Genomic DNA, 26206 nt, shown 5'->3' on the forward strand with positions numbered 1-26206 from the left:
TATGTCAAATACAGGGAAAATTTATGGAAAAAAGACAGGAGAAACAAGGCAAAAAAGCAAAACAAAGAACTGTGAGGAGTCAGACGACCAGACTGCTGCTCTGGGTGAGGGGTTCAGGTTCAGCCTCTAACATCCGAGCCGGGCGCTGGGTGACGAAGCAAAAGGCAGCCACAAGGGTGGGGTGGGCGGTACAGGTGGGGAGAGAGAGCCCAGAAGATCTTTCTGCCCTTTGTTTGATTCCTGACGCCTTGGGAAAGGAGCCTACATTTACCGAGCAATCTCAGGGCAGGCTTTTCCGACGTCTCCACGGTATTTTCGTTGTAAAGCCAATGAGAAAGTGCTTTGGCGAGGGAGACCGAGTGCCTCAAGGTTTTCTTGAAAGCACACGCAAGCCAGGCCCTCCTGAGGTGTAACAATGTGCTTGCAACGTGCCCAGTACGACCTGCTGGTGAAAAAACTAAAATTTCTCACGTGTATACATTAAAAAAAAAATCTCCATGTAAATGCTTTCTTTGACTTTTTGCCCAGGATCCATTGCAAAAGTGCTTCTGTTTAGAAAGCATAGTTCAGCCAAAATCCAGTTTGCTTTTTAGGAAAAGTGGAGGGAAAAAACCAAGAAACGTGGGGCATGAGGCAAATCGGCATGAGCGTCTGTCGCTGTCTGTGACACAGGCTGGGACAGCTCATTCTCCATGGCGGGTACCTCCTACAAGACCATGTGGAGTGGAGGGTGTTCTCCCGGACGGAGGGGTGAGGCCGGAAAGGCAAGGAGGGCAGAGCAGTGAGGTGTGTACCACCCTCCAGTCACACGGGCTCTCCGTCACGGACACCAGCGCCAAGTTGTGACAAACCGCTGCACCCAGGAGATCGCGCTTGTTGGCTTCTGCGATCTGAACACAGCTCTCCCCCTGCGGTGGTTCCAGACCCAGGATCCCAGGACAGCAGGGCGTGCACCTGCCCCTGGCCCCCCCCCCCCCAGGGCCTCGCCCCTTACTCCCCCTCCCCACAACCACAAACCCCTGGCCGTCACCGTTTACTCGGACTCGGTCCCCTGCGGCCTCTGAATAACCAGAGAAGCCAGTGTGGTGGCAACACCCAGCAGGTTACGGGACGCAGACACAGCAGGGCCGGGACATGTCGGCCGTGAGCTATTGGCTGACTCTCTACTCGTCAGGAGGTCCTGGGCAGTGACACAAGGCTGGGCCATCCTGGAGAGGCCTGGGCCCAAAGCCGCTCACACAGCAACGCTCTGCCGAGTCCTGCTGCCACGCCCCTCAAGTTCCACGGGGACCGGAGCAGCGCCCCATCACAGGTCGGCGACGGCCGGGTGACAGTCAGGCTGTGGCTCCTGCACGCGGCCGCCCGGCAGGTCGCTGGCCCTCTGCCGCCTGGCCAGTGCCACGGTCAAGGTGGCCGCCCCCAAGCGCAAGCCCTGCAAGCGGGAGACGGCCTGCTGGGCGGAGGCCGGGGCCTGGTAATGCAGGAGGGCCCTGCCCCGGGGCCCCTGCCAAGTGAGCCTCTGGGGGACCGCTCCGAGTTCTCGGAGGGCTCTCTTCAGCTCGCTCACTCGGGCGTCCCGGGGAAGGTTCCCGACGCAAACGGTGCCAGTGGGCCCGTCCTCCCCCTGTGCAGGGCAGGGTTCTGGCAGGGGTGGGTCCCGGGGCCCCCGGATGGCGGTCAGGTGAGCTGGCTGCTGGCTGCTGGCTCCCAGGAGGCGCCGGGGCTCGTCCCGGAGGGTGACGTCTTTCCCGGCCTGCTTCTCTCGGTGACGAAGGCTTTGGAGTACTGGGATTTTCCCCATCACCTCCCAGCTGATCTGAAAGAGGAAAGCAGTCCCAGGTGTTCTCCGGGGGTCCCAACACGGTCACGAACGGAGGAGAAATCGAAGTCGCACGGGGGCCTCTGCCGCACACGCTCAGGTAAGCAGTCTCGGCCATGCTGCCCTAGGGGCCCACCCTGGCCCTCTGGGAAGCAGGACCCCTCGGTCCCCGTCCTGCCCCAGCTTAAGTGAAATCTGGGACCCTGAAGCCACTGCAGACCGTGCCCGATGTGCCACGGCAGCTGGCAGGAGTGGAACGGTTTTCTCTACTCGGGAAGCAGAAAAGCAAAGGCCTCCTACGCAGAAGGGATAGCGGGGAAGGTCAGTGGAAAGAGGGTGACGGGTCACAGGTGGCAATCCCCCTGGTGACCTCCATGATAATCGGGGCTTTCTGCCTCCATGCCAGCCCCTCCTCCCAAGTCCCCACCCTGTGGGTGGGATGAGCTCTTTAACGGGGCTCCCTGGGGCCTCCCCCTTCTCCCCACTCCTCCACTGGAGGAGCGTGCCTCAGGGACCGAACCTTTCAACGTGTTGCCAAAAATGCAGAAGCAAGGCAAAGCTGAAACAGAACGCCACTTCTGAAAACACTTTCTAGCAACGGGTTCACCAAGCTACAAAGCAGCTCTACACAAAACGTTAAGCCTCAATGAACAGGATTTCTACTTTGGCTCTTTGGGAAGCTGCAACAAAGGAGGCGGTAAAAGCACCCCGAGACAGGAGGCAGGGCCCCCCTCAAGTACCGGGATGGACAAGTGGGGTCCGCGCACAGAGGGGACTGACTCGAGCCCGCTCGCCGCATGGCAGCCGACGGCCCCTCCCTGGGGCGGCCCTTCAGTTTAGGCTGAGCCTGAACGACTGAACCCGGGACAAAACCCGTCTTCTGTCGTTTAAGGAATCACATGGCAGAAAAGGAAGAGAAAGGCACTGGTGAGCCCTTTTTAGCAATCCTCAGCCTTTACAGATGCGTTCTGTCCTGCGTTAGGACACAGAGCTTGTACATGACCAATTACAGGGCATGGTGGGCAACGGTCCCAACACGGGACTTCCCACAAACGTGGGTACGTCAGGATACATATCAGCATACGAGCTGGATAGATGTAACTTCCCTCTACAAGTAAATAGCCCACCTAGTAACGATGTTCTCTTTCCATTCAGAACCGTATGTCACTAGAGTAATGGTTCTTATCCTCGGCAGGTGTCAGACACCTTGGGAGAGAAGCCGGGGTTCCTTCCCAAGGAGGAGTCCCCGGCAATTCTGTGCGCAATTTCCCAGTCTACTCCGGGGCCTCCAAACCGCAAGGGGCACATAGGCCCCAGGGTAAGGATCAGCGATTTCGAGAAAGGGTCAAAGAAACTCCAATACCTAAGAACGGCCGAGCCCCTCCTCACAAACTTCAAGGCTGCTGGTCCTCATTAATTTGGCACCTGGTTCTCTCTCCCAGCACTAAGTGGACAACACCCCCACCTTGGCCCACCTCTCCACTGGCTCAGATCCCTCTCCAAACGGACACCACCCTTGCTCCCGGGCACGGCCACGTCAGAAGCCTCTGTGCCCGGTTCTTGCCCACTCACGTCCTCAGAGCAGCACGGAGACTCTCAGCTGCCTCAGAAAGACGCTGTCCTGAGAAAACCTCCCCCTAATGTTTCCCAGTGTCGAGACGCAAAGAGACAAGCAAGAACCACGTCTGTGCCATGGACACATGCATGAGACGTAGCTTCTCTTCTCTAATCAAAAGGGATCTTTCTTGCACCGGACTCTCTGCAATTCTCCCGAATTGATTCACTCAAAGGTGACAGAGCTCCCAGGCCAGTACCCTGGAGGCTCTGGTCCCAAGGGGTCCTGAAGATGGTCTGGCCCAGCAACCGTCCCTCCCACGCCTCCATTCTACCTTCTTAAAGACTTCACATTCCTGTGTCCTTTCAGAGTACTTAAAAACAGATTTAAACTGGTCATAATCAGATTCTTTTTAAGTTTATTTTTTAAGGAATCTCTACACTCGATGTGGGGTTCGAACTCACAACTCTGGGATCAAAAGTCACGTGCTTTTTTAAAAAAGTTTATTTATTTTGAGAGAGGGAGAGCGTGTGCCGAGAGTGAGCAGGGGAGGGGCAGAGAGGGAGAGAGAGCATCCCAAGAAGGCTCTGCACCGTCTGCCTGTGAAGAGCCCCACGCGGAACTCAATCTCACAACCGTGAGATCGTGACCTGAGCCGAAATCGAGTGTTGGACACTTAACCGACTGAGCCACCCAGGCGCCCCAAGTCACATGCTCTTCCAACGGAGCCAGCCAGGTGCCCCCAAAGTGGTCATATAGGTTCTTCAGGATGTCTTTAAGTTACCAGATCTAGTATTTAGAAAGGATGATCCAACTCAAAGTGGCAGTTACAGTCGGAGGAAACGTGTGACTACGTACTTCTGTGGCAACGCTGAATGTCGTGCCACCCAACACCCGCGAGGCCAGATCTCCTGGTGACAGCACTTGCGCTGCGAGCGGTCTTGGCCGGGTGATCGCCCCACATGCTGAAACCCCCACGTGCTTCTGCCCAGCGAACCACGGGGCTCCCTCCGGCAGAAGCGAGCGTTCTCAGGGAACCTGACCCAGGGGGTGAGGTTCCACGCTCAGGCAGCAGAGATCCATTTAAAAACGCGTCACGTGGGGCAAAAGCACACCCGCTCCGCACCCCACAGGGGGGGCGCTGTATCCCAAGCAGGCACACGTACACACCGCGAATGGCTGAACAACAAAAATGTTTTCACTGGGTACGCATTCTGAGCTAAGCCTACAGCACCGCAAACACACTCAGACACACACACACACACACACACACACACACACACACACACCCCTTTACAGAGGGAAATGCCACCTGCGTCACTGTTGCCTAAATCTGCTGGTCTCAAGACAGGATGGTTTCGGGTAAGGAAGGACAAAGCTCAGTGTCGGCTCATGCCTGCACGCCCACACGTTCTCAATGGAAAAATCTCCCCGACTAAGAGGTGGCCACCTTTGCCACTTTCCCAGCTGCCTGCCATTTCTGTGCTCTTTGCGGAGCGGCTGGGGCCGACGGCTGCCCCACAGCTGACACAGAGGCCTCTGTGCGCCGGCTAGACGGGCTGGCTTCACGCTCAGGACAGTCCACGCGGTGCTACGCTGTTTTTCCTGGCTGGCCATTAGGAACATTTGTTACATGTGTGAGTGTGCCACGTGAAACGGAAGATTTTTGCCTATTAACCAAACACACAAATACATTTCTGCCTTCCAGTAACTAATCGTTCCATTAAAAAATAGTATAGCGAATTTAACTTTCTTTTATGCGCCAAAACCATTCTTCACTGACGTTTTACGAAGACCGTGGATAAACATACATTCTCTTTAAAGATTAAAAATTCTGTCCCCTAGAAATACATGCTAAATCCAATACAGATCAGCAGCCTAGCAGCCTAACTCTCAAGGCACCTGCGGCCAACTCAGAAGGAAGACTCCGGTTCTAACCTTGCCTCCACCAACCCCTGGCTTCAGAATTTCACACCTGTTGCTTTTCCTGACTCTCCCTTTACTTGAGCAGAAGATACAGAGAGTGGGAGGGAGGATCCTCACTCTGAAATGCTAGCACACGTTTGAGCAATTGCTGGCAAAGGAACAGGAACACCATACGTATTTCTCATGTGACATACAATGTCCACAAAAGTTAATACTGTCACACATGAGACCAACACTTGTCATTCGTGGATTGAGAATACTTTTATTTAAAAAAATTTTTTTAATGTTTATTTATTTTTGAGGGGGGGAGGGAGGGAGGGAGACAGAGCATGAGCAGGGGAGAGGCAGAGACAGAGAGGGAGACACAGAATCCGAAGCAGGCTCCAGGCTCCGAGCCGTCAGCACAGAGCCCGACACGGGACTCGAACTCACCAACAGTAAGATCGTGACCTGAGCCGAAGTCGGAGGCTCAACCGACCACCCAGGCACTTGGATCGAAAATTCTTTCAAATATGGTGCTTTCAAATGAGCAAGGTAAAGTGACTCGAGTAACCAAGCATGCAAGAACACAGCACAGCTAATGAACGCACTGTCTTCCAAAGGCCATTCCTGCCTTGCAGCATCTGTTGGCTAATTATAGTGTCTCCTGATTATAACAGGGCTCAATTTGTAAGTCTTTTTGCACAGAGATGATCAAAGGTGTCACTTAATAGAAAAGGCCCCACAGGGCTACTCCTTTATAATTATGCTCTTACTGTGGGTGCTGAAGGACCAGGAGGGCAGTGACCGCACACCATCGCCCCATCGCATGCCACGCCCACAGTCGGGAAGAGATGGGCCGTTTGGGAGTGGCCACGGAATCACTAAGCAACACGGGGTAAAACGGTGTTTACTGGCTGGAATACATGATCACCTCCAACCCGTGCCACACATGCCAGCTTCTGTCCGCACACTTCGGTGCCTGCCCGTCCTATGCTATTTGGGGGGTGGGGACAGCCCGACAGACGAGCCCACGAGCTCAGGGAGTCCCCTCCCACAGGGCCAGTTCAGAGCCGGGTGTGGCACGCGTTCCTGCCAGGCGGCTCCGGGCTCAGCTCCACACCGGCGCGTCCGCGGCGCGGGGAAGAGCGGCCTGCGCGGCCCCACCTCACACACAGGCAGGGGCTCTGCACCAGCAGCTGGGGCAGGCCGGCGTCGCCCCCGCGCACAAGCACAGGACTCCTGAGAACTGGGGCATCGTCTCAGGCGCCTGTTCTTACCCCCCGGGCGCGCGGCAAAGGGAGGCTCGTTGCAGAACTGGAGGCGAGCGCCCGGGGAGAAGGCTGCCCGCGGAAACCGTCTCTCCTCGGTAGTGCGCACGGGGGGCGAGCACCCGCTGTGGGGAATTCAGAACACGGTGAACAGAAATCGGAATCCCCCTCTCGGAGACGGCTACGGTTAACGCGCGGGCCTACCCCCGCCCCTTCCTGCGCGGGTTCCAGCGCCACGGGCTGAGGACACACGACACCGCAGAAGCGCAGAGACGCGCACACTCTGCCCGTCCACCCGGCACGTATCACACGAGCGTTTCCTCTCACCGTCAAATACTCTCAAAAGGCTGCGTGTACTTTAATGACAGGGTTGGCATCTGGGACCCTGACGCACCTCAGGGCCCTGCATTATACGGGATGCAGACGTCTCTACCTGAATTTCTAAGTATTTCTCTAGGACAGGTTCCTACAAGTTCAGTCACTGGGACAAATACAGCAAATCTTTTTAAATGGAAGGATCGGGGGCGCCTGGGTGGCTCAGTCGGTTAAGCGGCCGACTTCGGCTCAGGTCATGATCTCACGGTCCGTGAGTTCGAGCCCCGCGTCGGGCTCTGTGCTGACAGCTCAGAGCCTGGAGCCTGTTTCGGATTCTGTGTCTCCCTCTCTCTGACCCTCCCCCGTTCATGCTCTGTCTCTGTCTCAAAAATAAATAAACGTTAAAAAAAAAAAAAAAAAAAAAAAAATTTAAATGGAAGGATCGGCCTCAGTCCCCGGCCCCGTTGTAGGTGTGGCTCAGTCCACATCTGGCTGTTACTTGCAGACAACACTGTGATGTGGGATCGGAAAGCGGGCGTCTGTGTCCCAGGACGGCTGCTGCTCACAGAAGAGGTCCCTGTCCCCAAACCCTTTTCCTCAAGGCATGTGTCATTCTCAAGAAGTCAGTCAACTGGCATGGTGACCATCTGGGAACAGCACTGCCTAACAGCTGTGGATGCTACGGAACTTTTTGTTTCTTTGTCTGTATACAAGGATGACCCTGGCAGAGCCCCATTTCCTCACTGAAGGACAAAATGAGTTGATCCGAGAAAGACAAACATCCAGACGTTGCTCAACAGAGTCCCACTGCTCCCCTCCGTTATCAGTGATAACACCTTTCCCACAATTACTGCAGGGAGCAAAGGGGCTGGGAAGCAGTCTTTTGATCTGTGGCTTTGGTGGCACGGAGCAGTCTCGCGGGTGCCCTGGGTCTCTCTGGAGCTGCAGCCACACCCCGTTGCCTGACCATGTCTCCAGGGTATCCTTAAATAAGTATCATACCCTCCGTCTACCCCATCCTGGCTCAGCAGAGGTCAATAAAGGCACGGGTCTCGCTGTCCCGAGGTCCAGTCCGGTGGGGCCATGCGAGGAGAGCGGAGGTGTCAGAGACAACCCGGAGCCCCACACGCAGAGGGCCCCGTCCTGCTTTCCGGATGCCCGTCTGGGTCTAGCGGGCAGCCAGGCTCTTGGGCAGGACACTGCACTGCCCTGTCGTGACCCGCCACCTTGCAGCCCTGGGAGCGGATGGGGCTGCGCGGGGGCTCCGGCCAGAGCTAAGGCCTGCGGGTCACCTTGCACATGGCCGTCCACATCTGCCTGGAGGTTCGGGACCCACCTCAACGGCCGGGTCTCATACCGTCCACCGGCCAGCTGGGCAGAGACCCTGGGAGGAACACCTCCTTTCACCGGGTTGGACCTGCTGGGCCGGGGGCTCAGGGGAGGCAGCTTGTGGCTGGAGTGGGGCAGTCATGGCACCTTGTAGCTTAGACAGGGAAAAGTCCCCTGAGTTCGACAGGTCAGCAGGTGAGAGGCCACCCTGAGGGAACGGAGGAACCCACGTGAACAGAGCAGACGCACTTTCCAGGAGGAACGTCTCTTTCTCCTTCACCGAGAGGCAGTGAAGGGCACACGGTGATAACGCACAGCCATGGGAACGACTCGGGCCAGGCCCAGTCTTGGCTCAGTGAACGTCTCAAAGGGGAACCGCGAGGACTCTGCCAGCACCAACAGCGTCCAGGCACGTTTCTCACAATTACCGACTTCCACTTCGCGCCTGTGACAGCCACACCGGCGACAAAGGGCAAGTTTAGCCGGTGGTTCCGTGCTCTGCCTGTGGGGTCAGCACCGATGCTCTCCACGCTACAGATAAACTAATGGGGGGGGGGGGGGGGACCTGCAGAGGGTGCACCAAGGTCACAGATACAGCGACTGAGAGGCCCTACGGTGGCTGCTGAGCTCTCCAAACTACTGCGCCCCCCGGTCACCCATCTTTAAAATCACAAAGCACTTGGGGCGCCTGGGTGGCTCCGTCAGTTAAGCGTCCGACTTCAGCTCAGGTCACGATCTCGCGGTTCGTGAGTTTGGGCCCCGCGTCAGGCTCTGTGCTGACGGCTCGGAGCCTGGAGCCCGCTTCCGATTCTGTGTCGCCCTCTCTCTGCCCCTCCCCCGCTCATACTCTGTTTCTCTCTCTGTCAAAAAATAAATAAAACATTAAAAAAACTTAAAGTCACAAAGCACAGGCAGAAAAGAGGACAAGGTGGGTCAAGGGCCACCCCTCCCCACTGCCCAAAGGAACTACAGCTGGACAGCAGAGTCCATACCCGCTGGCCCCCAAGCGGGAGCACCACGTGCCTCTCTCAGAAGGTGGGGCAAAGGCCAGGGGAATCGAATGCTGCACAATCTTTGTGTATTAAGAACGAGTAAAAAAAAAAAAAGAAAGAAAACGTATCACACTTTGTACTTATTTCGTAACCTTCATCTGGGAGGTCTACAGTGTTTAGAAAAAAACTGTGATTCCAGATATTCCACAAAACAGACGAGAAGCAAACTCGGGGATTCTAATACCCACACGACAACAATCTACGGGTAGAATATCCACAGGAGGATATGCCAACGTGTATCTCATAGTCCGTCTGAAATCAAACCGTATCCTACGACTGAACTTCCCCACCCCTTCCCAAATGCTCAGTGGAATTCAGGGGTTCCCAATGTCAGTGAAAATCCCTTCTGGCTGCACACAAAGCGAGGCCAGAACAGAAGCCCCAGGGACTGGAGAAAGTTGCTGCTTTCACATGACCCCGGGCAAAGGGACGCCCTGTGGTGGGAGAACTAACACAGGACCCCAAAATGAGAAATGGCCTTTTAAAAGCTTGAGATTCTTGGGGCACCTGGGTGGCTCAGTTGGTTAATGAAGCATCCGACTCTTGATCTCGGCTCAGGTCATGGTCTCACAGTTCGTGAGTTCAAGCCCCGTGCTGGGCTCTGTGCTGACGGCACAAAGCCCGCTTGGGATTCTCTTGCTCCCTCTCTTTCTCTCCTCCTCCCCTGCCTGCATGTGCTTTTTTTCTCTCTCTCAAAATTAACAAACATTAGATAGATAGATAGATAGATAAAAGTTTGCGATTCTTGGGGCACCCAGCTGGCTTAGTCGGTAGAGCACACAAATCTTGACCTCGGGGTTGTGAGTTCAAGCCCCACGTTGGGCGTGGAGCCTACTTAAAAAAAAAAAAAATAGTAAAAATAAAAAATAAAAGTTTGAGATTCTTGCTCAGGCCTCATTAGCAATCGATCTTCCAGGAAGGGGCTGAAACAGTGGGAGCGTCAAAAACCAGTAAAGGCCCCAACGCCCTACGTACAAAGTATGGCTACTTCTTTGGAATCTCCGGTTCATTTGGTTTTCTTTTACACACGAGGAGTTATCTTCACCTAACACGACCAATAACATCACCTGTTGATATTTTTCTTGTTAAAATCAGCAGAATGTGACCATGGCTATTCCCCAAAGCAACACATCTTTGTTTTTCTTCCTGGAGAGGCCGCCCAGAATCTTCCTAATGTGGGCTGCAGTCGGCCTTCCGTCTATGAAGCGCTGTCCTCCAGGGGACCTGTAGCCTTGCTGTAGTCAGCCTCTTGTGTAACCTGCCCCGACTCACATTCTCAGCCATGAGCAAAGGCCACCTTGCTCCTGTGACCTATGTATCAGCCTCCACTCAGAGCAGCTGTGGCCCCGAATTCCAAGGTAAACCCAAGTTCTCAGGAGAGACACCGAGGGACATCTTTGTACTCACTAAGGGTGCCACTGGCTTCCCCACGGCGCTCAGCACGCACTCGGACCCCCACCGGCCCACTTTCAGGTCACGCCTGCCTCTCCTCTCTGCTTTCGTCGGGCTAACCTAGAAGGAGCCCAGAACTGCCTGGCCGTGGCGTCTGTGGGAAGGCCCACTGGGCCGTAGCATTTCATTTTGGTGTCAAGCTTGGAGGTGGAGGTTACGGGGTCTCCATGCCCAAGGGGAGGCTGCTTTCCAACCCTGGACAATTCGGGTTCCAGGGATAGAAGGTGTGGAACAAAGGCTTCAGTCCATACCAAGCCCAAGCTGTGCCCGTCTCCTCAGTAGCTCTGGCTGCTCGCCGGCAGGCGGGGCCCTAACCTGCAGGCTGGCCTCTGGGACCGACTTCCTACCGCAGACTATCGTGCCGCGTGCCGTGCAAGTGCTGCAGATAAAAGTCACCGAGGCATCAGCTTACGAAGGCCACGGGTACCGCGCTGACAGCCAGGTCACACGAGACAATCTGGGACTCCCAGCGAGAAAGCGGATGAGGCAGCAGGACGCTGTGGCCAGGACGGTGGCACGCAGCCCTGAGATGAGACCCGCCAGCAAGGGTGTCGGGGCATCGGCCCTCCGAGTGGGCAGCTCTTTCTGCCACGGACAGCTGGTGCCCTGCGGCGGGAGACCTTGCACCTGCCTGCTTACCAGAATCCCACAGGATTGCAAAGTATATTCTTGGGCCCATGCCGGGAGACAGATTCAGGAGCTCAACTGTTCAAAAGCTCACGGGTGATTGTAACGCACAGACACGCCAGGCCTGGGGACAGCTGCCATGCCAAAGGACGCCACACAGGAGCGGATGCCTCTGAGCTACAGGCCACTGCCGGCCACGGCACCCACCTTGGACCACAAGATTCCCGTTGGCTTTGGACGCTCACACCCCGTGGCAATGAGTCTCGTCGGAGTGAGAACGTAGTCCACGGTGAGGTCGTGGTCCTCGAGCAGCGCTTCAGGTATGTCGATGACCTGGTCAAACAGAAGGGGGTGAGGGGGCTGGCGGGCACACGGCTCCCGTGCTCACCGCACACACAGCAGACGCACGTGCCAGGCCCGAAGGGAGAAGGCCTCACCGCCATGCTGCCAAACAGATCCGGCCCCCGCTGATCGCCACCACTCGCGACAGCCGCGGAGCGAAGGCAGAGACCACTCCGTCTCTGTCTGTCTCCCTCCCTCCCCTCCCGCTCTCTCGGGTGTGGCAGCGGCTCTGCTGGGCCCGTTCACGGGCAGCACCTGGCAGTCGTGGACGATGGTGACCACTGGTGTCTCCGGGCTGACCGCTCCCATCGACACCATCATGGCATATTCCAGATCAGCATAACCTTCTCCCTTCCCAATTCTCCAACCTAAGAAACACGCAGAGCATCATCAGTAGTATCTCCGGAGTACATGTTTCATTAGGTCACAGTGGAAGCAGAAACTTGGACTCGATAGCCCCGGCCCCTCCTCAGAAACTGCCACAGTGAGCCCACGGGCGGGCGGTCCCCCGTAGTGGGGTTCAGGGGACAGAAGACACTGCCATGCATAGCGGTCAGCACACAGTGACGTGAACCTCGAGCCCTTGAAACGTGTTACCAGAGGAAATGGAACCTTGTTTGTATGAGCAGAACTCATGTTTAAACATAACGAAAGAGCAGTTTTTAAAAAGATTAAGAACAAATTTCTACTAAACACAAAATCTTTTTGAGCTATTTCTCTTGGAAGAGAAATAAAAACCAAAATGAGGCACAGGCGATTTAAGACAGCATCACTTTGTCTTGTGAAAAGCGCCACAGGAGGGCGGGGCCAGAGGCCCTGGTCCCAAACTGCAAAGTCCGAGGTGGGGCGAGCGGAAGGCTGAGCCCGAGGCTGGACGAGAAGCTACGCGGCAGGAAGGAACGCGGCAAGACAGGAACCTGGCTCCCAAGAGGATCGACAGCGTGCCGTTAGGAAGCCCGTGACATTGCAGAAATCCTGACTTCTGCACAAGCTCAGCATCAGCATCATCACAAAGAGCATCAGTGCTCATGGGTCTAAAATGCTGGTCTGTCACGCGACTCTTACAGTCACCAAGGTCCAGCCATGCGTGCAAATACACGAGACAAAGACAGTTCCACGCAGAGTTGTCTGAGTCACAAAGGATGTGAACAGTCGGCACAAAGAGACAGGCAGGTGAGCAGCAAACACAAGAAATGACCACCTTCGCTCACCACGGAATGCAAATCAAGCAGCAGGTGGCACACGCCTGCTCACTACGGGACGGGTCAGCACCAGAGTGTGGTTATGCTAGTTACTGGCACGGGAGCAGGGAGGGAGGCGAGCTGCACAGGGCTGGGGATGTGAGGTGGGTTATGTGGCTACAGCCACCAGGGTTTAAAGTCCACCCTTTGCCTCGGCAATTCACTCGCTAGGATTATGCCACGGAAAGCCCTGGAAGGCACCACAGACTCAACCCCAGGACTCTGGCTCCCTTTAGTGTTATCTGTAAGGGAAAAGCCAAAACCAAACCCTGGTGACACCTTAAGTGCCCATCAGTCTGCAGGGACGGACACCATCCGGCAGGACACACGGTGCCGTACGTGCTGCTGCCCCCTTCTGGGGAAACAGAGTCAGCACAAAGCACCCCACAGAGAACGCAGGACACGTGTGACTCCCAGGCATCTCTGTGTCGACAGAAGGAACTACGGACAGTGGACGCCTGGGAAGGGCACGGGTGATGCTTTGAAAAGCGCCTGATCATCTCTGAAAAAAGGCCCTGCTAACTGCCCCTTGCCAAGAGCACGGCCCCAAGCCTGTCCCCGGGCCTCGCGGCCTCTGGGAAGCCAACCCCGACCTACCCAGGGCTGTGCTGCCCCTCCTCCTCTCCTCTCCTCTCCTCTCCCGCTGTGCCCACCTCCGCCACCTGGCACATAAGGGCCAGCCCTGAGGTCGCTTCCCAGATGATGCCCAGCTCGAGGCCTTAGGGTCACTCTGCTGACCCTCGCCGGTATCAGGGCTCCCTTCTGTGTCTGGCACCGAGCACATCACGCCACGGTTCAGCCGCTGTGTCTGCTCTTCCCAGGCCCTGCGGCCCAAGGCAGAGACCACCCAGAGCTGGCCTGACACGGGGCCCACAGCAGGCACCCAGGAGACGTGTGCCTCTGGGGACCCATCCCCAACGACAGACAGAGCGCGTAACTGGAATACAGAGAAAGCAGAAGCGCGAGCGAAGCACCACGACGGCTCCCATAGTAGGGCAGAGTGAGAGACAGAGGCGAGCCCCCCGCCCCCACTCCCCGCTCCGAATGGCAAAGCACCAGGCCTCCCGGTCAGGCTCGGGACAACACGCGTCGCCCAGAGGCCGCTGCTTCCCAACGGAAACAAAGTTTAGAGCCTGACGTTTTCCCATTCACTGGAGCTTCTCCAAAACCAACCACCTACTGACACACCACACACAAATCCAGCTCTGCTTCCAGGTAGCTTAAGAACAGAGGAAATATCTCTCACCACCTGAACAGAGATGATGTCACTTTATGCTTCCTGCTAAGAAAAATGAAAACACTGTAAAGGTACTGAGTGTGAGGGACAAAATGAATGAGAGAGACAGTGGTTGCTCAGAGGACAGGAACGTGTCCAGAAACTGAGATTACTTACCGTCAGGGTCTAGGAGACGGACAGACGGCAGAATGTCAAGCTGCAGGTCAGGGTGCGATTTTAAGCTTACCTTTTTCAGAAACAGCGACGGACCCCACCACCACCAAGTCCACAAGGACCCTGGAATCCAAGCCCACGGGGGTGCTGTAGTTGCGCACGCCCTGCGAACAGAGACGTGGGCCTGAATGCTTCCCGGGCGGCGAGCAGCTGGCCCCCCTCACAGTCCACGGGCGAGGAGCTCGCAGGAGGCAAACTCGTGCCCTACGACAGGCACACGGCATCGTGGGAGCGGCGTTTAGGATAATTTCCCACAGTTTCTGCCCCAGGGAAGATGGCACTTTGGAAGGGACAGCACAAATGAGTAAGGCGGTAATTTCACAATACAGAGCAAATCAGAGGAGTGCCGTGGTTGGAACGGGGAGGAGTCACACGGAACCACGTGCAGACCCCTGTGTGCCCCGTGACCTCAGCAGGAGGAAGCTCTCTGACCTTCGGTGTCGCCATCCGTAAGGCAGAGGCGCTGCCCACGGCCTCGTCAGGCTGGTGTTGGAACGGAAGGAGATGGCGGAGGTGATGCACTTAGTGCACGACATGGGGCCAGCAAGCGTGTGGGGCAGACTCATTAAGTGTGAGATGCGGGGGCCGCCACTGGCACGCAGAGCGTGTTCACTCCTGAGATAGGACTCGACCCAAACCCACCTAACGTACACACGTTTATACTGAGGGGGCCCGTATTTCAAGAACAGGGGGGCTGATGTGGTCCTGCGTCTCAGACGTGAAGGGGCACAGATCAGTCCGGCAACCAGATCACGGCCCCGCACGGACCCACGTCTGTGTCCCGCCCTCCACTGCTGGGCAGTCGCCACCACACGGTGACAGCCATTGTGCCACTCGGCTCTGGCAGCACAGATAATCAGCGCACCATGACCCGCATCCGTGCACACGCGCGGCCGTGAGGCTCTCTCCACGTTGCCATTTTCCCCAGCCAGGAAGAAAAGGAAAACCTCCTTCTCGGGTTCCGGTGCGTCATGTTGTAACAGAGCCCGAACTTGGTCGTTCAAACCCTACTGAAGCTCAGTCACGAGTGCTGGCCCGGCTCCGCTCGGGGCCCAGTCACACTTTCAGGGGCGCGTGTGAGGGACCGGCCATCTGACCCGGGCCTCAACCCCAGGACGGGAACTGCGCTTACTGTCCCGAACCTACGACTGCTGTGCGGCTCATCACGCTCCCCGCCAGCTCTGGGAAACGCGAGCGCGTACCCGTGGCCCGTGCTGCCAGCCGCGGACCGTCCCACAGGGTGCATTTCTGAACACCAACCAGAAGCACGAGCGTCTCTCGTTTTTCTACTTTGAATTTCCCTTTGCACTTTTTTCGACACGTGTTTTATTACCGTACTCTATTACACGGGTTTTTGTAAACCACATCAGATTCTATTTTTGGAATAAAGTTATCGATAAGTAACAATAAGCGTTCAATTTTTAAACATCAGACTTACGCGGAAAATCTCTTTTAAAAAGGAATATCTCTTAATTATACACCTGGCTACAGACACAATTAGCCCACGGTCATACACCAGGAGGAAAATCGTGTTTAGGTGACACCTCTGCAGCCTCCACTGAAATGCCCCGTGTCGCAGAGCTGCTGACACACAGCCTTCAGCCAAAACCACTGAAGGAATGAATGCTACACCATTTATTGTACGATTCACGTTTGACCAGCATTATCTGGCCAGGTGATCATCTTACCCTGCTTATATTAAAATGATGCGATGGAAAAAATAAATAGGAATATGCTGATGCCTTAGTTTTCATTCCCAATAGATTAGGAGTCAAAACGAGCAGGGGTCTATCCCAGGACTCTGAAAAAAGTCACCAAATTCTATTTCTTCATCTGCAAAACACAAGGCAAATCCCACTACAGGGCAGCCTAGGATAGTATTTACACACTTCCGTTTGACTACACTGTGAGACACTCCGGAAAAGCCCTTCCCTGAATTACTCAAGTCGTTATTCAGAACTGCTGAGGCAACTTCCAACTGAAGGGTTCTGCAAATCCCTGAGTCCCCACTTGCTCTGGTGGCAGTTCAGAAATTGCTAGATACCAGACAGTAACAGGTCAACACGGGGAGGTGTCAGAGGCCAGGTAACTTATTTCCTCTTCCTTTTTAACAGGAACTTTACAATCTGCAAACCTGTGCGAGAGAGAAACCAAGCAGCTCAAGTGGAGCCCGTGTACCTGTGGTTTTTCGACGTGGCTCCTGTATCACGGGACGGCTGGATGCTTGTCCACTTCTGCTCATCTGGCTTTGCGGAAAATGAAGTTCAGTTCTGTGGGGCACTTTGCGCCCGCACTTACCTGAGAGGTGGCGCATTTTCTCAAGACGTCCTTCGTTGCGCCGGGCGGCGGCGTGATCTTATTAAATAACCCCGTTCTCAGCCGTGGTGTTGGCACCAACAATGTTTTTTTGCTCTTTTAAAAGAAAGACAATCAACGAATCATAAAGTTAAACCCAGGAACTTCTTGTGTGCATTTTTAACGTTTCAGGCGCAGAGGCAAGTTGCTGTTACTGGCATTGTTGGGGAATGACTTCTTTGCGTGCCTGATTAAATACAAAGAGTCACTCGGGCCACTAGCCCGCCCCACAGCTCGTCATCAAACACGAATTCTAGTCTACTTGCCACTCAAAATCGCCAGGCAATGATGATGCAAATGGGCACAGAAGCCCAAGGATTCCAACCAGGCCTTTCCTGTGGCCCCTCCCCAGTGTTAGACACTCTGTAGGTACAATGCTTTCACTGGGCACCTGCTGCCTGGCCTGAGCCTTCTTTCTGCCCAGCAGGTTCCAATCTCAGATCAGGGCTCATTATAATTGATATTTTGGATCGACCTGAGTCCACAGCCCCTTTTCTTCTATTTAGCTCCCAAATGCCTTGGTTCTCCAAGTGTGGTCCCCAGCCAGCAGCGGCCCCTGGACGCCTGTGAGAAATGACCGGAAGCTCAGGGGGCAGGCACACAGGTGACTCTGATGCCCAGGATGGTTCCAGAACCACTGCCACAAGCATCGCTGCAGATTTTGCAGGGGCAGCCCATGAGCCAAGTGTAAACTTGTAAAATCTTTGGTGTAAAAAGAGTATATTTCAGTCTCTGTGCAGGAGAGGACAGCCTGAGACCAACACAAGACCTATAAAATCGCGGGTCGGCATACTTAAAGCCACGACAGAGGAAATATTTCAACACAAGTCGTGACCACGTGCTCTTTTCGAGTGTGAAAGAGGTCTGGGTTCATCTGTAGTCTGGAGATGCCGGTGTGCTACATATTATTCTGGCTACTCCCTCTTTTCTGGAAGCTTCTCACCTACCAGCTCCGTGGCTCTCAACCCTACCTGCGCTTTAAAACCACCTGGGGAGCCGTCTAAGACTCAGCCAAGGCCCAGGGCCACTCAGAGCCTCTCATTCAGAAGGTGAGCTCGGCAATGACTAGTTTTCACAGCTCCCTGGGTGGGGCCGACGCGCGGCCGGTGCTGGCCTGGCCGGCGGCTCTCAAGGCACCAGTGGGGTATCCGTTAAAAAGAGGCTCTAGAAACCGACTGAAGGTCTGGGAACCTGTGTATCCCCGAGAGCAGGCCTCCGCGTCCCCAGGCACCGGCTGTGGCCACGTGCGCCACCGTCCCCGCCGGCGCTCAGGAGGTGTCGCAAAGCCCGCCGGTCTACCTGCTTCCCCGGTGATCCTTAAGCTACTGAGTTTGCAGCAACAGCGAGGAGCCGGCGGCCCCAGAGCCCCAGAGCGCGGGGAGCACATGTGTCTTTTTCACCATCACATCCCCGTGCTCACAACCTGGAACAGAGCAGCTTCTCCAGCGTGGCCGTTTCTCTCCCCTGAAGAGAGAGAGACGTGGAAGATGCTGCTGCTCTGTCCGCCACGTGGCTGCGCTCCTACAGGACGCCGGGACTAATCTGCCACCCACTCAAGGCTCTGACCTTGTGCTGAGGGGCCGACGGGTAAGAACCTCGCACACGAGCAGAGCTGGCTCCGCGGTCACGGTGCGGGTCACGATCCCAGCCCCACTGCCAACGTGGGCCTCGGCCAAGTCACCTGACCTCCCAGGGTCCGGTTTCCTGCGTCACGAGGAGCGGGGATCTCCCCTACAGGGCAGCTGCTAGGATTTAATGAGGTGATACAGCCAAGTGTTCAGAGAGAGCTGTGCCCTTGCACACGGCGGGCACCCGCTGCAGGCCCTTCTCTGCTGCTGCTGCAAAAATTACCTCATTCATTACAGGGAACTCTTGTCCAGGAAAATAAGGCTGGCAAGACAGAATGCTTCCAGAAGAAGAGCCTAAATGGGGGTCTCCCCCTGGGGCTGAACCACAATCAGCAAACGTGAGGATTCCCCACACGCGAGCCTTGGAAGGGCCAGAGCAGGAGCCCCGCGGCCCCTCGGTCCCCGCAAAATCCCCTTCGGGTGCTCCCTTCGCCACAGGCTGCAGGGCGCCCCCAGGCCCGAGGCCTCGCGGGAGCCGCGGGAAAGCCGGCCTGCCGCAAGGGGCACGGCGGCGCAGGGAGCTCCGGAGATCCCTGTTCACGTTCTCCACGGCGACTGGTCTCAGCAAAACAACAGCCGCCATCACCTTGAATCGGTGAGGTTACTACCGCCGTTATCCGCATGTTACTGCTTCTACGGTTTATACTTAACTTACACGTTCATTTTGGTTTTAAGGTTGCATGGGAGCTCTGAGCGTTTAAGTTTATACCGTGCTCTGTTTACACTTACTAAGCTAGTGAACTGACAGCAACCCTGGGGGAGTTTTGTTTTTTTTTTTCTTTAACAGGGGCCTACATATTTTAGGAAACGCTGTTCTAATTTATATATTCTGGAGATGCCATCAGATCTCTCACTCACGGGTTATCAAAAATGTCAAAGAATTACGATATAAAAGCAGCACAAGTAAATAATCTTTCTCTTCGGACGAAGCGCATCCGATTTAACAATGCTCCAGGTGACCGTTCTGAACAGCTTTTACCTGTGGATTCACGAACACTCGCGACTTCCGACAGACAAATGAAAGACCCGTGGGCGGTTCTCAAGTAAAACTCCCAGGGTGTCCTGCACTGGCGGGAGTCAGAAGCCCCATCTTCCTCGACAGAGGCTCGCACACATTTGCAGGCACCTGGAGCCCGCACTGCGCCAGCGGCCAGGGCTCTGGCTCAGGAAAACGGGGTTACCTGCAGCGCCAGCAGCCGGACGCCTTCCAGCGGTTTGTCGGGGTCCACTTTGACTTCCCGTGTTCTGGCAAAAACTTCTAGGTCTCTGATGTTTTGGCAAGCCAGATAAGAGCCCTAGTTAGGCAAACAGACAGAGGTGCACTTACGTCGAGGACGAAGAAGCGAGCGTTTGTCTGGGGAGCGTCAGGATTGACCTTAATGGTTCTGGCCATTTTGAACGCCTGCAAGCGTGGGAGGTGCTCGGCAGCACGGGAAGCACCCTGTGTTTAAATGCAATTGCACATTTACCGACAGGACGGCCGGATCCTGGGCCCACAGCACGTGCGAGCGAGCGAGCACTCTAGCTTTGCACCCAGACAGGCGGGGGGGGGGGGGGGGGGGGCACTAATTCTCAGGCAATATCCAGGAGTCGCCCAGAGAAAAGTCTGGGAAAGCAGTCAGTGTAGAAAGGAGCTAAAAAAGCCAGCCTTACCCCAATTTATTTATTTTTATTTTTTTAATGTTTATTTTCAAAGACAGAGAAAGCAAAAGGGAGAGAAAAAGCGTGTGCCACAGGGGAGGGGCAGAGAGAGAGAGGGAGAGCGGGAATCCCAAGCAGGCTCTGCCCTGTCAGCGCAGAGCCAACATGGGGCTCGATCCCACGAACGGTGAGATCATGACCTGAGTGGAAATCAAGAGCCAGACGCTGAACCACCCAGGCGCCCCATCCCCAGTTTATTAACTGAAATAAGATATACATTCCAAAAAGGCGTAGACATCGTGTATAGTTTGAGGAATTTTCACAAAATGAACACGCCTGTGTTTACTACCGCCTAAACCAAAAAAGAACGGATTACCACCAACTCTCCAAGTTGCTTCCTTTTTAAACATTTTTTACTGAATCTGCGCACCTTTCTCTTTCTCTGTACCTCATGGCAATTTCTCTCCTGGGAAAACAAGCACTAAAACAAAACAAAGCAGCAACACAAAACATACAAAAAGCACGGGTTTTCGAAGCAACAGGGGCTTGTTTCCAAGAGGCCGGGGGTGGGGAGATGAGGTCCAGCCAAAATGGAGGATGACGGCAGGAAACGGCCACACACGCTTTGGGCTGACGGGGCATCGGTGTGTTTTCCAAAAGCGCTTTGTCTTTCTTGTGGGAAAACGAGCCAAAATTATGAGCTGCGTATGTCTGCCCGTCCAAGTAAACTTGTTTCCTGTGAACGCTACCACACACAGGCCATCTCGGATTAGCTTCTATTCTGCACACGGGGAAACTGAGGCCTGGCGTCACCGGGGGCTGCTGAGGCCTTCCTCTCCAAAGAAACCGGCTGGGGCTCCCCTCTCAGAGCGCATCACTCGCTGCTGCTCTTAAGGAGCCACTTGTGAAAAGGCACCACAACGACACGCTTGCAGCCAGGACACGTGTCTTGCTCCCTGTCGAGGGGTGAACAGGCGCCGCAGCATCAGCTCGTGACAAGACGCCACCAACCGCCAACCCCGCGCAGAAGGGCCAGCGGCCGCGAGAGCGAAGCTTAAGTGACCGGGGATGAGGGGCCTGTCAAACCAGAGGCCAGGCCAGCGGCACGGATTTCGCACCACTACTCACTGCCCACCCCACTCGGATCCACCACGAGGCAGGACAGTGACCGCATGACTAACTCGCTCCCTCGGGACGCTCCTGTTTTCCTTCTGAATGCTCCAGGAAGGCTTCAGTACCTTGAAGTTGGGAATCCTGTGATGAACAGGCCGGGGAAAATCCGCTAAGTTTCGTGATTCCATGTAGTCCCAGATCTGTTCGCGAATGTCCTGTTTGGAAACACCTATGGCAACGGGGGGGGGGGGGGGGGGGGGGGGTTAACGCGGCAGAAGGGAGTCCCGCAGAGGTGCGGCCGCTCCAGCACGCTCGCGCCAGGCCAAGCCAGCGCTTGTCATCTGCACAGCGAAAAATCAGGGTTAGTGATAAAGTCGCAACAGATTGCTAACGTCCGAAAACAGTGTAAACTCAAGACAACCCAGGTGTTTAATCCGGCCCTGCTGACAACAAAACGCAATCCAAGCCCCACGCCCTGTCCTCGCTTGGAAATGCACGTGCCGCTGGGTCAAGGCATGCAATCCTCAGTCTGTCCAGCTTTCCCATGGCCGTGATTAGTGCGCTCGGGCTATAAATCCAGAAGGCTTGTCTTAAACCTAAGTGCTTTGTAAACCTATTATTTTGGATTACCAATTACAACCTCCGTTATTAGCGTAGGAATTTCTTTTTTCTATATCCAATTTAGGAAGGTGCATTTTTGGCAACAAATAATCTTTATTTGAGCAGAGCAGTGTTGATGAAATTTGCATTAACCACGTACTCTTCCTAAGAGTTAAGAACCGTAAGGAGCAGTTTCGGTTAGGTTCCAGCACCTTCCTACAGGCATATTTTTAAGTATTCACTTAATTTCCATTTTTGTTGGTCCAAAAGGATATCCTCGCACTTGCTCAGAAGTCTGTTTCAAGTCACTTTACCTACTACTTGATCTGTTTTCTTTTCTTTAATATTTATTTTTGAGAGAGATACACAGAGTGAGCAGGGGGAGGTACAGAGGGAGAGAGGGACACTATATCTGAAGCAGGCTCCAGGCTCTGAGCTGTCAGCACAGAGCCTGATGCAGGGCTCGAACCCACGAACCGCGAGATCATGACCTGAGCCACTCAGGTGCTCCGTTGTCTGTTTTCGTAACAATCTGTTGTGCGGCCAGCACTGCGAATCATGAGACAGGGACTCCCCATGAGGTCATCTCCTTCACGGGTATGCTCTCAACACCAACCTGCCCTGACTGCCAACGAGGGGGAGTGCTTCCTACCCTGTGCCGTCTGAAAGTCGCCGCAGGGACACACATGCATGGTGTTTAGGGAACATGCATCGCTGTAGCTGGCAGCGAAAGCCGACCTCTTCTTTTCAGAGAACTTAGATGGTGTCCCTTACAGCTGACAGGCAGTGCTACAGTACTGAGTGTGGCTGGGACACCTCTCGTCACCTTCCTGGGCGTATACCTGGGGCAGGTACAACTTCACGGGTCCTGAGTCTCCCTTAAATGAGTGCAGGCTATTGAGAAGCGACCCAAGGGAGCAGCCCAGGATCAGAGAGAACGGGGAGTTGCCTGGATGGGTGGTGGGATGGGGCTGGCAGCTGGCTTCCCCCGATAGACATTTCTGAATAGTGTGGCTTTGATTCACATGAATCAGTTACACTCCAAAAGTTTATTTTTCATAACTGGACACTTTGAACGCAGGCAAAGGGAGCTAGACTGACAAGCCCTTCCCCTGGCCGCCTGCTGGCTCCCAGGTCCCCTCCCCCAGGGCGGTCAGTGCACCCCTTGTTTTTTCTCCTGAATTCTTCCCAGGTACGTCTGGCCCCACACAGGAGCCACTTCCTGTCACCACCTCTTCCTAAGGCGGCGCATTACGCAGACAGCCCACACTGCCCCGCACACTGGTGTTTTTGCCGGACAACTGGCAGATGGGCCCATGTGGTATACGAGAGCGCCGCTGTCCTCATGGGAAGCCGCACGGTCTTCCACTCTAGGGACAGGTCAAAATTTACCCAGGCAGTCTCCTTCTGAGGGGCAATGGGTGGTTTCCAACCTTCGGTTACTGACGTGCACTTCGCCACCCGCTGCCCATTTTGCCCCCACGTGTTAACCCCCCCACGTGTAGTTCTAAGGGGTAAGGGCCACGGCCACAGGCTCCCACTAGCCTACACCGTCTGGCTAGGCCTAGAACTCCCCAGCACGGCATTCGGCCCAGCCCCAGAGCCTCTTGGGGCCACTGCAGACGCCGTTGGTGCCTCGTGACCCCAGCTGTGCCTCTGGGCCGCTCCAGAAATCAGCGCTGCAGCTGCGGGAGCACTTCGGGGCCCGCGTCTGTAAGACGCAGGCTGAGCTCACGCTGCTGTCAGCCTGGGTGGGGCCACACAGCCAGTTTCCAGCACTTGGCTGGTCTTCCCCGCCGGGAGCTCTGTCGGCAAGTTGGCTCAGCTCTGGGTCCCTTGGGCAGACCCTCACTCTTCAGGCCTCAGCTTCAGCACCACCCCCAGGAAGCCCGCCCCCTTCCACTCTGCTCCAGTGTCTGGGGATCTCTTTGTCACAGGGTCACAAGGAGCTCTGGCCTGCGAAGCCTTGCTGCGCACTTCAGCCCCATCTCCCACTATTCCTCACTTTGGGTTCAAAACGTGGCTCAAGCATTGTTGGTCCCTGGTTCCACACACCTGCCCACCTCTCTGCCTCTCAAGACCTGGTACCTCCTCTCCCTTCAGGGACACACCACATCCCCCTGGAAGTATTTCGAGGGCCCAGTCACAGACAGATGTCCCTCCTTCAGGAACTTGGAGCACCCTAACTGTCTGGTTTTTTCAAACACAATTACATTGCCACAACTATAAGATTACTACACTTAGCACTTTCACTAACAGCCCACAGGTGCTACAGTATCCCCAGCACCGTGCAGGATACTGTGTGGGACACAGGAAATATAAGAAATTGTGACCCTTGCTCTGGGGAGTGCATCACAAACATCTGAGTGCCTCCCATTTAGACAGCAATGGGCTGGTTGGGAGGTGCAGGGAGCCTGGAAGGGCACAGGTCCTACATGTGGAAGGTTACAGAAACATGGGAGATGATTAGGATAATGAAAGATGACACATATTTATGAGTGACGTGCCCGAACCCTGTTCCATAACTGCCTATTTACTCCCCTCAACAGGTTGTGGGCCCCGTCGGGTGAGCTAGGGTCTCACTCATCCTCTACCTCTGGCTCTGAGCTCAGTCCCGGCACCTGTTTACTGGGCTCTTTACATACTGCACACCTGGGAAGAGCAGAGGTTTATTTATTCCCTGACCCTGGCTCACTGTGGGCTTTAGTATTGGGTGTTATCTTTGCCAAGAAACCCTGCAACCATCACCAAAGCTCTTCTCCACTAGAGGAGCCCAGGGGCGATGAACCAAGTGTCGCCAGTGCCTGGACAGGGCCTGGAACAGTGACACCTCAGAAAACATTTAAGAGGGCGGTGATTTTTTTTTTGTTTAAGTTTACTTGTGGGGGGCGGAGGGGAGGGGCAGAGGGAGAGAGAGAGAGAATCCCAAGCGGGTTCCGTGCTGTCAGCGCGGAAAGAAAGGGGGGCTTGAACCCACGAACTGTGAGGTCGTGACCTGGGCCGAAATGGAGCCGACTGAGCCCCCCAGGCGCCCCTAAGAGGACGCTGCGAACCAGCGTTTAAGATACATTGCTTTCCAGCCCCGCCCCTGCCCCTGGAAACCAAGTTAAATTGGTTTCCGGTGAGCCGTAAGCGCAGCTCTCACAGGTGGTAGTTACGACTGGCACGGGGCCCACCGACACCACCATGTGCACAGCAAGTAGCCCTCTCTCTCTCTCTGCTCCCCATTATCTTTACTCCGCAAGACAGCGTCGGATATCAGGGTCGGAGACCACCGCCGGGTAGACCCCCCCCCACGCCCCGCTGGGACCCCTCCGGGTGCCCCCGTCTCTCCGGTGGTCCCCGGCCCATCCCCTCTGGCCCCGCGCGCCTCTCCGGTGGTCTCCCGGCGGCCGCTCACCTACTCCCCACTCGGACAGTGGGTGACCCGGCGGCCCCTCACCCGCCCGCCCCGTGCCCGTCCGGTGGCCCCTCACTCGCCCCCACGCCTGCCCCTCTGGTGGGTCCCGCCCGCGTCTCCAGCAGTCCCTCACCGGTCCTCAGCTCCATGACGACGCGGTCGGCGAGCGACGCCTCCAGAGGCGGAGTCGGCGCGGAGTGACGTCATCCGCCCGCGCACTCTCCCCGCGCCTGCGTACTGACCGCAAGGGGGGCGGGGCGTCGCCGCGGAGGCCTGGTGTGGAGGGCATGGAGTGCGCATGCGCGTGCGTCTCCGCGGGCGGGGTGGAGGGACGTGCGCAGAGAGCCTGGCTGGGTTACCGGGCTGTCATTTGTTCACGGAGCAAGTCAGTGTTGAGCGCCCGTTCCCACGGGCGTTTGCAGGGCGCTGGGGCTACCGAGGTGAAGAAGCCCCCGGCCTCTCAGAGCCCACTGCCGATTCCAACACACCCGCCTTCTTTTCTGTTCCCCCAGAGGCCGCCTCCTCTGAGAAGGCAGCCTTGATTGCTCCTCCACGATGCGATTCCTCTTCTCTGAGGACATACCGAGGGCATTTTAAGATGTCAGGTCGCTGGAATGGGACCCACTGCGGGTAGGATCCGACCCAGCCCGGCCGCTGAGGGAGTCCGATGTGCTCCCTAGGGCCACACTTCGGTGAACACCCCTTGGTTTCACCGTGCGTGGCCTCTGGATCTCTAGAGACCGAAAGAACGTGGCAGCCTGCCTTTGCTCGGCACATAGGGTGTGTCCGTCTAAGGGCCAGGAACTGGCTGCAGAGACGGCCAAGTCCGAACCCTCTCTGGGCTCCACCCCAGCGGGACCGAAGGAGGGTCAGTTGGCGGGGAATTCAGGCTTTAGGAAGATGACCCTTCCCAAAAGGAGGCCGTCCCAAACCAAGTCGCCAGTAGCCACCTCCCGAGTGATTGCACAACCTTAGCAGTGCGCCTCCTGCATCATAAGCTCCAAAGAAGGGGCGGCTACTTTTCAGAAGTCTATACCCAATACTTGCTAAGATCGGGGCAACTGGCAACACACTTGCAAAATAGGCAAAGCGTTTTAGCGTCCACCTCCAG

General features: G+C 55.8%; 1 protein-coding gene across 3 annotated transcripts; it reads right to left on the reverse strand.

Annotated features, from left to right (window-relative positions):
- MTHFSD (methenyltetrahydrofolate synthetase domain containing) lies at positions 1 to 25661 on the reverse strand. Of its 3 annotated transcripts, none has more exons than XM_081791578.1 (8): positions 25229 to 25661; positions 21221 to 21324; positions 19669 to 19782; positions 16657 to 16770; positions 14372 to 14462; positions 11923 to 12035; positions 11533 to 11658; positions 1 to 1816 (listed from the first exon to the last, which is right to left on the reverse strand). In XM_081791578.1, exons 1-8 carry the CDS (start codon positions 25242 to 25244, stop codon positions 1307 to 1309), a joined length of 1188 nt encoding a protein of 395 aa, XP_081647704.1. In that variant the 5' UTR covers positions 25245 to 25661; the 3' UTR covers positions 1 to 1306. The 3 variants fall into 3 exon arrangements, with proteins under 3 accessions (XP_081647704.1, XP_081647703.1, XP_081647705.1); XM_081791577.1 differs by lacking the exon at positions 19669 to 19782 and adding an exon at positions 19523 to 19636 and having other exon boundaries at positions 25229 to 25563; XM_081791579.1 differs by lacking the exon at positions 19669 to 19782 and adding an exon at positions 19523 to 19636 and having other exon boundaries at positions 21221 to 21436; positions 25229 to 25563.
- Positions 25662 to 26206: the final 545 nt, after the last annotated feature.

Source organism: Panthera onca, chromosome E2, assembly GCF_046562875.1.
Source record: "Panthera onca isolate mPanOnc1 chromosome E2, mPanOnc1 haplotype 2, whole genome shotgun sequence".
Taxonomy (NCBI): Eukaryota; Metazoa; Chordata; class Mammalia; order Carnivora; family Felidae; genus Panthera; species Panthera onca.

Coding starts and splice junctions, on each gene's coding strand:
- MTHFSD (XM_081791578.1), bottom strand. Junction 12,036..14,371: donor CGTCGCTGTTTCTGAAAAAG/GTAAGCTTAAAA, acceptor CGTGTTTCTTAG/GTTGGAGAATTGGGAAGGGA. Junction 1,817..11,532: donor CGGGAATCTTGTGGTCCAAG/GTGGGTGCCGTG, acceptor TTCCTCTTTCAG/ATCAGCTGGGAGGTGATGGG.